The sequence below is a fragment of the Lampetra fluviatilis genome, chromosome 9 (assembly GCF_964198595.1).
Source record: "Lampetra fluviatilis chromosome 9, kcLamFluv1.1, whole genome shotgun sequence".
NCBI lineage: Eukaryota > Metazoa > Chordata > Hyperoartia > Petromyzontiformes > Petromyzontidae > Lampetra > Lampetra fluviatilis.
Window position 1 is genome coordinate 15,791,603 of NC_136283.1, and position 13,347 is coordinate 15,804,949.

A 13,347-nucleotide genomic window follows, 5' to 3' on the forward strand; every position below is an offset into this window, starting at 1 on the left:
AGCTTCATCAGGCGACAGCCAGACTTGTGTAGAAGTCCACCTATTTCGTTCCTTATATAGAGGCATAGATGTGGTGACCACACTTCTGCGGTCTTGTGCAAAGTGGGGGGGGGGGGGGGGGAATTATTGAGTCAACGTATATTATGCATGCGCATTATGCAAGCCCTTTGTTTCTTGTCCTTCCTGTCCATTGTATTATAATAGCCGTCACTGGCTTCCTCGGGTTTCTCGGTTTCTCTCTCTTTATGTACAAAATAAGTATGCCCACTGTTTCTGTACCGCGTCTTGAGATCCAGTTGCATATCGATGCACCTCCCCCGTACCTTCAATTAGCACGGTTGGCTCCATGCGGTACGAAATAAGTTTCAACAAACATATATACAAACCCACATAAAATTGTATTCTGTGATTTTTTGGAATATTTTTATTTTATTATTACATTTCTTTACCCACTTTAGACCTAGATAAACAATCATTGGAAAAAACACGTGTAAATGACAGTGGCAGTACAGCCATAGAGAATAGAGATATGGAGTGGCTTTCAGGGCAAGCGTCAGGAGGAGAAATTGTAGAATCATGGGGGGGGGGGGGGGGTAACGTTATTGGCGCCTCTGCCACATCGCGAACGTAGAAATTAGAGATAGTCTGCAGTCAAACCCATAAGAGTGAGAGAATGACCGGATCGTGCTATTTTTTACGCCATCTGGCAAAGCAACGCAGAGATTACCTCGCTCGGTTTGCGTGCCCAAAATAGTTGATTGTTTAAATGAGGATTCGGAAAGGCCTATTTTCCCAACTCTACGTTGAAGGCATTGCGCTTTTTAAAATAAAGTTTCTCAACTTTATTTTTACGTGGCCATATTAAAATCAGCTAACGCGTTTTTAATTTCGCTTTGATGTCTTTTGGCTCGTTTTTGTACCCTCAACTTATCTACACACACTCTAATATGCACTGCATACATTTCATTACGTAATTAAGTACGGCAATTTATTAAATTTTTCTATGAATATTTTCCGTGGCGGGGGAGCTTTAAGGATTTTTTGTCGCTTGGCAGAAGGCGCTCGGGCTGCAAGAGATCAGCCTCATGAAAGGCTCGTCCCGTCGCACACGAGGGGGCTCAATTACAGCTGAACAACAGAAGCAGACACACACACAGAACAAAGGATACATTGCAATTAACCGAGACCACATAAGAACACCATTTCATCTTGTGGCCATTGACAAATGTTTTTTTTTGCGAGTGTTACAATACAATGACGTCCCACTGTTTGAGGTAAAAAAAAATAACTTGAGCAAGAGGAACTCTCCCACCTTGCTTTTTTCACGCTTCCCTCTGTCCGCAGACCCAACCAAGTTCACGGTGAAATAATAAAAACAATAATCCATTTTGGAAATGTGAGCATTGGGTTTTGTCAGCGGGAGAGTGCGCTGCTGGCTCGGGAGGAGGGCGGCCGGCATGGATGCTGCCTGCCCCTGACGCCATGGTGGGAGGCCACAGCGACAGTCCTTGTTTTGTTATTTCAATCATCCGGACAGAGCTCCGACACTCCCGCACGATCACGATGCAGCTCTGTGTCGCCTTTGTCTGGAAATCTTGCTTTTTTCTCCCCTCCATTTTTCTTCTGCCAACGAAATCAAAATTTTGGCAGCACTATGGGGAGGCCTTCATCCAGCGATGGACTAACAGTTTGCCTGATGCCGCCGATGATATCTCAATCTCTCAATATTGCTATCAGCATCATGTCATGACAAAGAGTTCCCGTTGGGACACTCAGAGAGCAGTGCATCTCCCCGTGCGTTGGAGAAAAGCCCGCGGGTTAGTGTTTCCTTATCAACCGGATTATAAGACTCTCCGGAAAGTAAAACGCGCCCAAAACTTGTCCGTTGTCAATAAAGTTACACAGATCTGGTCTCACACATCTAGCATTTAAAATACAGGGGTTGGAAAGTGCATCGAGAAATGCAGAGAACATTATGTTACAGGCTGATTGAATAACAAAAAAGCATATTTTAGTGACCTCTGACTCCACACAAGAGAGGGCACTGCTCGCTCCCCACACTCCCTGCTGTGGATAATTTGTTCATCGTGTGGCAGTAAAACTGACATTCATAAATTATTATTAATTCTCAGACCTATAAGTTAGTTAGATAAGGTGAGACAAAAACACGTGTTCAATTCAATCATTGTCCTGTGCATTCATTGGTGACCAGGCTGAGACCATCAGTTCACGAGAACCTCGTTTAATCACACACCCAGCTGCAACCCAAATTCTAATCCAGGATCTCAGCAGTGCATGCCGAGTGCTTTGACCCATGAACCACTCAGCCACCTTCAATACCTGTTTAAAATGTGTGAGTTATTTATATTTATTTCAAACAGTAGTGATTTGCATTCAAGCAGTAGCCTTAAACATATTTTCAGTGGTTGCCTCTAAAGCCTTCAACCACGGGGGGGCAGAAAATAATTAATGTCAGATGCTGTAAAGCTTTTTTGTTTATTGTACCATTATACTCGGTTGTCCTTCTAATTTTCGCACGCAGGGAACATCTGTTCAGACTCTCCAAGCCAAGGATGGGGACCGGGGAAATCCGCGGAATGTCAGCTACTCGATCGTGTCAGGTAGGGCGAAGATGCCCCCAGTAGTGTGGCGGCCTCGCTGAAAGAGGCATGTGCTTGCCTTCCCGTGGAACTGCTTAAAGTGACGGAATTAATCTCTCAATAATACCACGATCGAGTGGTGTGCAAATGAAAAGCTTAAGAAAATGAATAATTATTTAATCTCTCTTCGAGTCCCAGTCAATGGCTGAGCGGGGGTCTTTCCTTTGTGGTGTGCAATTCCCACACCACAATTCTGCCATAGAGGACAGTGTTACAGCGTATCATGCATCCCATAGATCCCTGGAGACATGAGAAAAGCCTTGTGAGAAGATGTCCATTAAAATTGGATGCCAAATGTCGCAGGATCTTTTTAGCCCCCCCCACCACCCCCCAAAGAAACTGTTCGATTTTCAAGTAGGATTTACTAAATGACAAAAATTAATATCCGGGCCCAGGAAAACATATTATGATGTTAAACAAGTGATGTGCGCTTGTCTGGGTGACGGGTGGGATTTAGGCTAAATATCTAAACATGGCGTGTGGTACTGGCAGGAATGAAAGGCCTCGGAATTGGCTGTCGAAATGACAGGTGAAATGTCCTACGGTTGGAGAAGCATCTTCTTTTGGTGAAATCTTTCCTTACCAGTAATTGCATGCATGTGTACGTTTCCACCCCACATCCCAGGCAACACAAATGATATTTTCTACCTGGACGCTCTGAGTGGGCTGCTGAGTGTGAACGGAGCCCTGGACAGGGAGAACGTGGCATTTACCGCTGGGTTCACGCTGCGAGTCCGGGTGAGAGTGGAGTCCAGCTTTACCGCAAGCCCTTCCGCTTCCTGGCTTGCCTGATAATGTCTTGCAGGAGTCGTAACCAATCAGGGTGGCATCCTCACAGTGGTAACATGTGCTGGCGTCTTGATCGCACGCAGACAACAGGCATGTTCTGCATGTATAAGTGCACAACCACGTAATAGATGTGACGTCACCAATGGCGAGATGTTAACTCATTTGTGATATGAAAGAGGTTGTGGGTTCGATCCTCAACCCTGATGTCTTCATAGTTTGAGTTTGCCGTGACTCTCTCTCCATGGTTTTTCCCATATTTATAATCAACATGCGTCTAGAGTATTTAGCTGGTCTAAATTGCCATGTGATAAGCCATTTCATTGAGCTATCATTTGTGATAGCCAGGTCGCTTCTGAAAAAAATGTCTTTCGCTCAGTGGGCTTTGCCTGGTAAATTAAAAAAATAATTTAAATATATTCTTCTTTTGTGACCACAGTGTTACTGACGAACACATTCAGTTTTTGTTGTTGTTTATGCTTGTGCACCACTGCCAACGCAGCGGCACCAAAACAAAAGATGCATTTAATGTTGTAAAACACAGGGGGTGTCATTGATAGCATCGGCGTGATTAGAAGTAACCTGCTGCTTTAGGGTGGCGGTAAACTGTGTTTTATGTCAATGGGCTCCTTAAGTGTAATGCTGGCCTAGATTAAGTGATGGGCAATATGAATGTTTGGCTGTTTGTAAGATGTGTATGCCGCTGCGACAATGCTGCACAATGGAAGTGATTGGGTTGGTAGCTGGATACTCGGCGTTGCTGCTGAAGTTATAAACAACGAAAGTGAAAGCTTCTGCGCAGTGAAGAGCGCACTCAGGAACTACAATCACACTTGGCGTGATCACGATCACTCTGCACTATATTAACGTGGAACAGCAGCATCTCTCTTGAGCAGCAGCAGCATTGAGACGCTATATACAACCAAACTGTAATGCATCGTTCATACGGCACACATTACCATGGGGCACTGTTAGGTAGTGTGATTTATTGGGCTCGTAAACAAACGTGGACATAAGCAAACTCAAGGCAGAGCGAAGGTTCACAAACAAGCTTTAATCAACATTTACCTCTGGGAGAAAATACGCGTAAGTTTCATAAATACGGGGTACGTTTCAGAAACTCACGTTGTGCGGTAGCCAATGCCCTCGATGCTATGGCCGGTTTGGCGCCTGGACTGAAGCCGCCTTTCTCGCAAGTGGCAACCAGCGCACGTGGGCAGTGAGGAGCGGATGGAGCTCTCCCTGAGGAGCGGACGAAGCTCTCGCTGAGGAGTGGACGAAGCTCTCGGTGAGGAGCGGACGAAGCTCTCAGTGAGGAGCGGACGAAGCTCTCAGTGAGGAGTGGACGAAGCTCTCGGTGAGGAGCAGACGAAGCTCTCGGTGAAGAGCAGACGAAGCTCTTGGTGAGGAGCAGACGAAGCTCTCGGTGAGGAGCAGACGAAGCTCTCGGTGAGGAGCGGACGAAGCTCTCAGTGAGGAGCGGACGAAGCTCTCAGTGAGGAGTGGACGAAGCTCTCGGTGAGGAGCAGACGAAGCTCTCGGTGAAGAGCAGACGAAGCTCTTGGTGAGGAGCAGACGAAGCTCTCGGTGAGGAGCAGACGAAGCTCTCGGTGAGGAGCAGACGAAGCTCTTGGTGAGGAGCAGAGGGAGCTCTTGGTGAGAAGCAGACGGAGCTCTTGGTGAGGAGCAGACGAAGCTCTTGGTGAGGAGCAGACGAAGCTCTCGGTGAGAAGCAGACGAAGCTTTTGGTGAGGAGCAGACGAAGCTCTTGGTGAGGAGCAGATGGAGCTCTTGGTGAGGAGCAGACGAAGCTCTTGGTGAGGAGCAGACGAAGCTCTTGGTGAGGAGCGGACAAAGCTCTTGGTGAGGAGCAGACGAAGCTCTCAGTGAGGAGCAGACGAAGCTCTTGGTGAGGAGCAGACGGAGCTCTCGGTGAGGAGCGGTCGAAGCTCTCGGTGAGGAGCGGACGAAGCTCTCCCTGAGGAGCGGACGGAGCTCTTGGTGAGGAGCGGACGAAGCTCTCCCTGAGGAGCAGACGAAGCTCTCGGTGAGGAGCGGACGAAGCTCTCCCTGAGGAGCGGACGGAGCTCTTGGTGAGGAGCGGACGAAGCTCTCCCTGAGGAGCGGTCGAAGCTCTCGGTGAGGAGCGGACGAAGCTCTCCCTGAGGAGCGGACGGAGCTCTTGGTGAGGAGCGGACGAAGCTCTCCCTGAGGAGCGGACGAAGCTCTCCCTGAGGAGCGGACGAAGCTCTCCCTGAGGAGCGGACGGAGCTCTCGATGAGGAGCGGACGAAGCTCTCCCTGAGGAGCAGACGAAGCTCTCGGTGAGGAGCGGACGAAGCTCTCGGTGAGGAGCGGACGAAGCTCTCCCTGAGGAGCGGACGAAGCTCTCCCTGAGGAGCGGACGAAGCTCTCGGTGAGGAGCGGACGAAGCTCTCCCTGAGGAGTGGACGAAGCTCTCGGTGAGGAGCGGACGAAGCTCTCCCTGAGGAGCGGACGAAGCTTTCGGTGAGGAGCGGACGAAGCTCTCCCTGAGGAGTGGACGAAGCTCTCGGTGAGGAGCGGACGAAGCTCTCCCTGAGGATCGGATGGAGCTCTCCCTGAGGAGCGGACGAAGCTCTCGGTGAGGAGCGGACGAAGCTCTCCCTGAGGAGCGGACGAAGCTCTCGGTGAGGAGTGGACGAAGCTCTCCCTGAGGATTGGATGGAGCTCTTGGTGAGGAGCGGACCAAGCTCTCGGTGAGGAGCGGACGAAGCTCTCGGTGAGGAGCGGACGAAGCTCTCGGTGAGGAGCGGACGAAACTCTCGGTGAGGAGCGGACGAAGCTCTCCCTGATGAGTAGACGAAGCTCTCGGTGAGGGGCGGACGAAGCTCTCGGTGAGGAGCCGACGAAGCTCTCGGTGAGGAGCAGATGAAGCTCTCGGTGAGGAGCGAACAAAGCTCACGGGCGTTGAAGAAGTAGCTCACGGGCGGCGAGGAAGAAGCGTTTGACAGCTCTTAATGGCTCTGATTTGGAATGCAATGAGCTCGAGGTGTAGTATCTACGAGATGGACTTGTCACAGGCCGTACAAAGTGGATTGATTCACACCATTACACAGGATAATTAAAATCATAACAAGCACTTGCAGTCATGAGGAATCCAAAATGTCACGATTATTGTTATTTTTCAAGAGCTTTTATTTCATAACGGGACCCACACTCACCCACACTGTTTAATCTACAGAGGTCTCAAAGAACAGAATTTCAATTTTAGTTCAGCTTCCTATGTAGCCATGCTACAAAAATCTGCGATGCAACATTCTAGACCATGGCTCGTTGAATGAATATATTCTTTTCATTAAAATATTCATCCTGCATAATCCGTCTGGATGGAACATCGCATTTAAAAGGGGTGTCCAGGGTGTCAACTGACACATACAGAGCAAACACGCAATCACGTGGACTGTGACCGTTGCGCCTGATAACACTTCCACACTTTTTGAACGATTGATCCCGCACAAACCTATCTGATCATAATTAAAATCTTAGGGGGATGACTGCAATGAAACATCTCGGTACATTAAAAACATTCCCTTAATTTACACGTTTCATTTGAAGGCAGGTGAGCAACCACTGAGATCCCGCGGGAGACCTGGGATAGGACAGTCAATCAAGGTCGACATCAATGCTGCTGCTGCTTCTTGTGCATGCGTGGCACCCGCGTGGGGAGCGGTGGTTACACTGCCGACACCCGCGTGGTGGAGCGGTGGTTATAATGCCGAGACCCGCGTGGGGGAGCGGTGGTTACACTGCCGACACCCGCGTGGGGGAGCGGTGGTTACACTGCCGAGACCCGCGTGGGGGAGCGGTGGTTACACTGCCGACACCCGCGTGGTGGAGCGGTGGATACACTGCGTGGCACTCCGGCGGCCGCGGTGTTTTTGCTGAAATGGGAATGCAAAAATAAGACCCACACTTCTCGCCCGCATGGTGCACAGATTGAGAAGTGGCCTTTTCGGGCTCTAAGACAAAACCACTCCCCCGTATTGTTGGATTAAAACGTAATAAATTGTTTGCTCATTGGCCTCTATCACGCATACCTAATGGCCTTGGCGCCAGTTCCATCAGCTATTGCCATATAGATTCACACTGCATTTTCCTCTACACCAAAAATGGTTGTTTCATGAAAAATATCATTCGTCTAAATGCTGGACAGGATTATTACAATCATAATATAATTTTGTTTATAGAGTACTTACAGATTGCATTAAACCGGCCAGATGAAATTATTTTGAAAGAGGGGTTTAGCTTCAAATCCCACGTGTAATTTGTATTAATTTCATTACGGTTAGGCTATGGTTAACTGGACGGTGCTGATGGAACAGCGCCGGGACGCAGCATCACGAACGACGAGCGTGGAAGACGGCGTCCAGATGCAACCGCTTCTCAGGACGCTGCACAGCGGGAAAATCAATGTCATAGAGAGGCAGCCAGTCAGAGGCAGATGAAATGAGGAACGCCTTGAGCCCGGACTTGAACAGGGGTGGGGAATTGACATCATGGGTGTCTGGAGAAATACGGGCGTTCCAGACCTTAGACGAAACAGAGGAGAAAGAGCGACCTCCCGCTGAGCGAAGGTTGACTGGGGACTTCACATGAGAGCCTTAGCTGCTGGACCAGAGAGTGCGTGGAGGGGAGTAGAGTGAGATGGGAGAGGCAGGGGAGTGCGTGGAGGGGAGTGGAGTGAGATGGGAGGGGAGAGGTAGGAGAGTGCGTGGAGGGGAGTGGAGTGAGATGGGAGGGGAGAGGTAGGAGAGTGCGTGGAGGGGAGTGGAGTGAGATGGGAGGGGAGAGGTAGGAGAGTGCGTGGAGGGGAGTGGAGTGGGATGAGATGGGAGAGGTAGGGGAGTGCGTGGAGGGGAGTAGAGTGAGATAAGAGGGGACATGAAGGAGAGTGCGTGGAGGGGAGTAGAGTGAGATGGGAGAGGAGAGGTAGGAGAGTGCGTGGAGAAGAGTGGAGTGAGATGGGAGGGGAGAGGTAGGAGAGTGCGTGGAGGGGAGTGGAGTGGGATGAGATGGGAGAGGTAGGAGAGTGCATGGAGGGGAGTAGAGTGAGATGAAATGGGAGAGGTAGGAGAGTGCGTGGAGGGGAGTGGAGTGAGATGGGAGGGGAGAGGTAGGAGAGTTCGTGGAGGGGAGTGGAGTGAGATGGGAGGGGAGAGGTAGGAGAATGCGTGAAGGGGAGTGGAGTGAGATGGGAGGGGAGAGGTAGGAGAGTTCGTGGAGGGGAGTGGAGTGAGATGGGAGGGGAGAGGTAGGAGAATGCGTGGAGGGGAGTGGAGTGAGATGGGAGGGGAGAGGTAGGCAGGGGCGAGTCCATGGAGGATCTTGAAATGGATCTGGAATTATTTTGGGAGCCAGTGGAGGGATCGAAAATTGGAATGTAAGGGTGATGCGGTCTCGTTCATAAATGTAGGGGAATCATCACCGTTGTAGATTAAATAAAATCACCAACAGCAGTTGTCATAAAGAGACTAGCTTCTGCCATATCAATGTGGAATTTCCACTGCTGGTTTCAGATACATCAACTGTGATGAGTGTCACCCCAGTGCTGGTTCGCGCAGTGGGAAACTTCAGCAATTTCGAATTATTGATATATGTGTTTGTTTGAATCAAAGGCCACCGAGATGCTGGGGAACGGGGCACTGAGCAACGCGCTGGTGGAGACCGCGTTCGGGGTGACCATCCTGGACGAGAACGACAACGCCCCGACATTCAACCGCTCCGAGTACGCGCTCACCGTCTCCGAGCTGGCTCAAGTCGGCTTCGCCATGCCGCTCTTCATCCAAGTCGTCGACAAGGACCAGGTGTGCGCGACGACGGCCCCCAGCGTTCACCTTTAAATCCGGATCCGCTCGTGGATCCGCTCGTGGATCTGCTACCGTCATGGGATCAGGGGAGATGGTGACACCTTGGGGAGGCCTTCATCCAGCAGTGGATTGACTATGGCTGACGACTATGATGATGAATATAAAAACCCACAGGAAAATGCGAGCCCGATGTTGAGTTTGTAAAAGCATGCAGCCGTGATTGAAATACAACACTTTCGCAAACAACGATGAGATCCATCGCAACAGGCAAATGCGTGGCAGGCTGGAAACATATATGGGGCTGACTGTACTGTACTGATGAGTCTTAATGAGGATGAAACCGGTCAACGCTTGTCTCGGTTTCACTGCTGCCAGTTGGGATGGCCACATTTTTTTAATTTTTGTTGGCGACCGAAACAGTTAACATGGCCACTCGCTCAACTCTTTGAGCCGGTGGTCTGGACAAGGCTGAGCTCGTTCATATGTGCAGTGCGGTGATTGCCTGCCACGCATCCGAGGCATGAGCATGGGAGTTGTACCTTCCTGCTGTTTGTGAGCAGCGGCGCGCCTTTGCACGCCGGTTAACTACATGCAGCCTGATGTTGGCCACACATGCTTGTTTGTGCATCCGTGCATGTGGGTTTGCATTATTTCCTACGAGAAATCTGGGTTTGTAAACGAATATCAAAACGGACTGCTGCGCGATTTTTGTCTTCAGCTCGAGGCATGTGTGGCAGCGGCACAGTGATTGCGCGTGGGCCTGTGTGTGTGCGCGCGTACCTGCTTGTGTTCGTTTCAGTCCGTGCGCTTGCACGCACTGCACGCTGGCGTGCATGCGCCAAGTCGCCTTGACACGCGATGCCGACTGCCAAATTCTCATTCGCGCTTCTTTAGCAGCCGCGCGCTAATCTTTCTTGAGAGGGATCTGCGTATCCCCTTCGCGTAAATATTTAAGCGACGGGCCTGTTATTTTTTTCAACACAAAAATGGGGAGAGAATAAAATTGCTCGGAAAATATATGAATTGCCGATCACGGTTTTTTTATACCAAAGCAGCCATTACATTTGCATCAAGACCCCTTTTTCCATAGACGCTGCTCTGGAGCAATGGACTTGACCCTAATTTACGTTGGGGCAGTGGTACTTTCAATTTTGCAGGCTCCACTGGGGATGGAACCTCTGTGTGAATTTGCATTCAGAGTGTGGAGAGATTGCTATCTTCTTCTTCTTCTCTCCTTTCCAAACTGTTTCAAATTGTCGCTCTATTATTGTGTATACACACTATAAACATATCTCACATTGTGTCGTCACTTTGAGAGCAACGTCGGTGTTGTGAAGTAGATCACGTGATTTCATTTGCAAACGTGAAACTTTCCGGTAGCACTTGTGCCTCCGGCTTCATTAACAGAACTCCACGTAGCGCCATTTTCACGACGAGCAGAACTAAGTGATTAATTGGTACAAGTTTATAATTTCCCCCGTGCAAATGAATGTGTGAAACATGCCGACGTCGTCCCTTGGCAGCGCGTCGGCTAAGCGCGTGGCGCTTAACTGCGTTGGCTTCCGCATGGTGCAGCAGGCCGGGCTGCGCACCGCCACAGGCTCCATGCGCGTCACAATGCGCGCACGCAGGCAGATTACGAACGCGCGCACGTGGGCCCCGTGTGCGTCACAACACGTGCACGCTGGCCCACATGTGAGCATTCGTAATCTGCCTGTGCCCTGCGCACAGAAGTTAAATTGTTCTCATGGCGCTTATAATCTTCACAGGCGCTCGGTCCGTGTGGCACGCGCATGTACGGCAGGACGTATGTGAGACACAGGGGAATAGCGTGGATTCCTTGGCTAACAGTTCAATTTATTTACGATAGATCGGCTGTATCTCTCTAAGTTGTGTCTCTGGCAGCGAGTGAGATGTCAGCGTATCGATTAAGCATTGTGGCTCAGGAGATTAGCGATGCTTGTAGATTTTATTGGCAGATTATTTAATAAGGACAATGTTCAAAGTCCCCACCAGCAAACACATATATATATAAAGACAAAGATCCCCCGTATAGCCTGTGCCAGACTGTTGGGGCAAGTGCTGTTAGCGAGCACCTATGAAGGCCGGCACGGCGCACGAGGGGCCACCCTTGTCTCCCTCATGGCGATGTTGACATACTGTACCAGGTCCTCATTTGAGGCGGAGTCGACCTAGGGGAGGCCCAGGACAGGTTCAGATTATCGTCACTGGTGGTCTTGACCATGAGTGGGAATCGAACTCGGGTTATCGGGGTGGTAGCGCAGCGTGCTAACCCCTGCGCCACCGCTCCCCATACACACACACAGTGACATATACGCCAGCGATGTTCAACTTATTTTAGAACCCAGAATGAATTAGCAAACATCCTTGGCACGTAGGTGCATTGTCTGCAAGATCCCGTCACCCATCTGCCACACACTACAACTGGAGGCAGATTTCTGGGCAAGCACTCATCAAACAATCAACACCCGTCACAATCACTCGGACGTAATGCCACGGCTGCGCTGCCCCCTCTCATTCCCCAAAAAATGTGCAATTTGGGAGATTTTCCGTGCGTGAAATTGGTGGCCACCGCGTCACGATTTAGCGCCCCCGTAAAGTGAGCGGAATGAGCCGGGAGAACTCCTTCCTTGGGCCCGTGTTTGTGGAAAGCTTGGCACGGGCTGCCCCGAATCGATCACGTTGGGCCAAATAAACGTCCATATTTTGAACATCGCTTGAGGGATGTTTTTTGGCTAGGTGTAATTTTAGTCGCGTGCTGTGTTCTCTCACTGCCATAATTCACCATGATACCTGGCACCAACATTACTCGAATCCGTTCGTGATTTCTAATCATCTTAGATAAAATCTAAAAATCTCGCAATACAAATTACTCGAAATATGTTTAGGAGATAAATCTCTATTTGGATTTGTACTCAGCATGAGTGCTGCTTGTGAAGGACTCACGGTGTAGCACTTAATGGGTTTCTTTACATCAGCGAAACACGAGAATGTTCACTCCAAAAAACACATCCTTCTTGCCCTTTCCACGTCAACTGCAGCAGTCAAACAAATACGCTGTCTTCTCGCTCTACGCTACATTGTGGTCGTCGTTGATCCTCAGATCTCCAGCAGCTGAGACAGACAAGTTTGAGTTCTGCTGAATTCCATTGTTGTCATGTACAGGGGGAAGGTGGGGTTCCTTTGAATTATTATATTTGAATCAGTTTGCTTCAATTGCCAGCGTCTGAACTGAACTATCTCCCCAGTCAAATATCTCTTCTTTGCCCCAGAGCAGGATATAAACGATGCCACTCAGCAGAGCAGGGCTGTGGTGGCTATGCACGCGGGCCTCTAACCCCAACGCCTTGGAGGCAGCGGCGAGGGTTGGTCGATCGCACAAATGCTGTGAAACTCCCTTCCCATGGACATCGCTGGAGGAGCCATACCCTGGCTCGCAAGGAGAAAACAGAATCAGAAGAATCATAATATTTCTTCACGCTGGAAGAATTCGGGTGCTCTGGCTTCCTCCCACGTCTATAATAAATTCTCCATAATTGGCTGAAAACATCTGACAGATAAAATGAAGGATCCTCCGGAATAAAAGAGTGCTACGGCTCACCATGGCTCTCCTGGATAAACAACTGAAGTGAAAAAGAAAAAAGTCAATATTGACTGCGAAAGCTAGACACTCAGGATGTGTTTGGTTTTTATAACCTCGCGATTAATTGGTTATGATTTAAGGTCATGATTTTAATTAATATATATATTTTTAAAACCTTTAAATGGAGCGGTCTCTGTTGGCCGGTGAGGTCACGTGATTCTATGTTGTATCCATGTTGTAAACAACGTTGAAACATTAATTGTTGCACATGCGATTGTATGCATATTCAATATTACAAGTTTATGAACCGATATTTACGAACATATTCATCATGACACTCCAACCGAAAACACAATTATGACAACAGCTCTTTAAATTTCCAGACATTTGCAAGTCCCCTGCTGGATAAAGGCCTCCCAACACAATCACACTTGTCAGTAATGGGGTGT

At 49.4% G+C, this 13,347-nt stretch overlaps 1 protein-coding gene across 1 annotated transcript in view; it reads left to right on the top strand.

Moving 5' to 3' along the window:
• The window catches only part of CDH23 (cadherin related 23), a 257,145-nt gene that overhangs the window by 57,782 nt on the left and 186,016 nt on the right, over nucleotides 1-13,347 (top strand). The window contains exons 10-12 of the mRNA XM_078859961.1: nucleotides 2,543-2,621; nucleotides 3,286-3,398; nucleotides 9,103-9,291. Of these exons, the coding sequence (XP_078716087.1) occupies nucleotides 2,543-2,621; nucleotides 3,286-3,398; nucleotides 9,103-9,291 (381 nt within the window). The remainder of the gene's footprint in view (nucleotides 1-2,542; nucleotides 2,622-3,285; nucleotides 3,399-9,102; nucleotides 9,292-13,347) is intronic.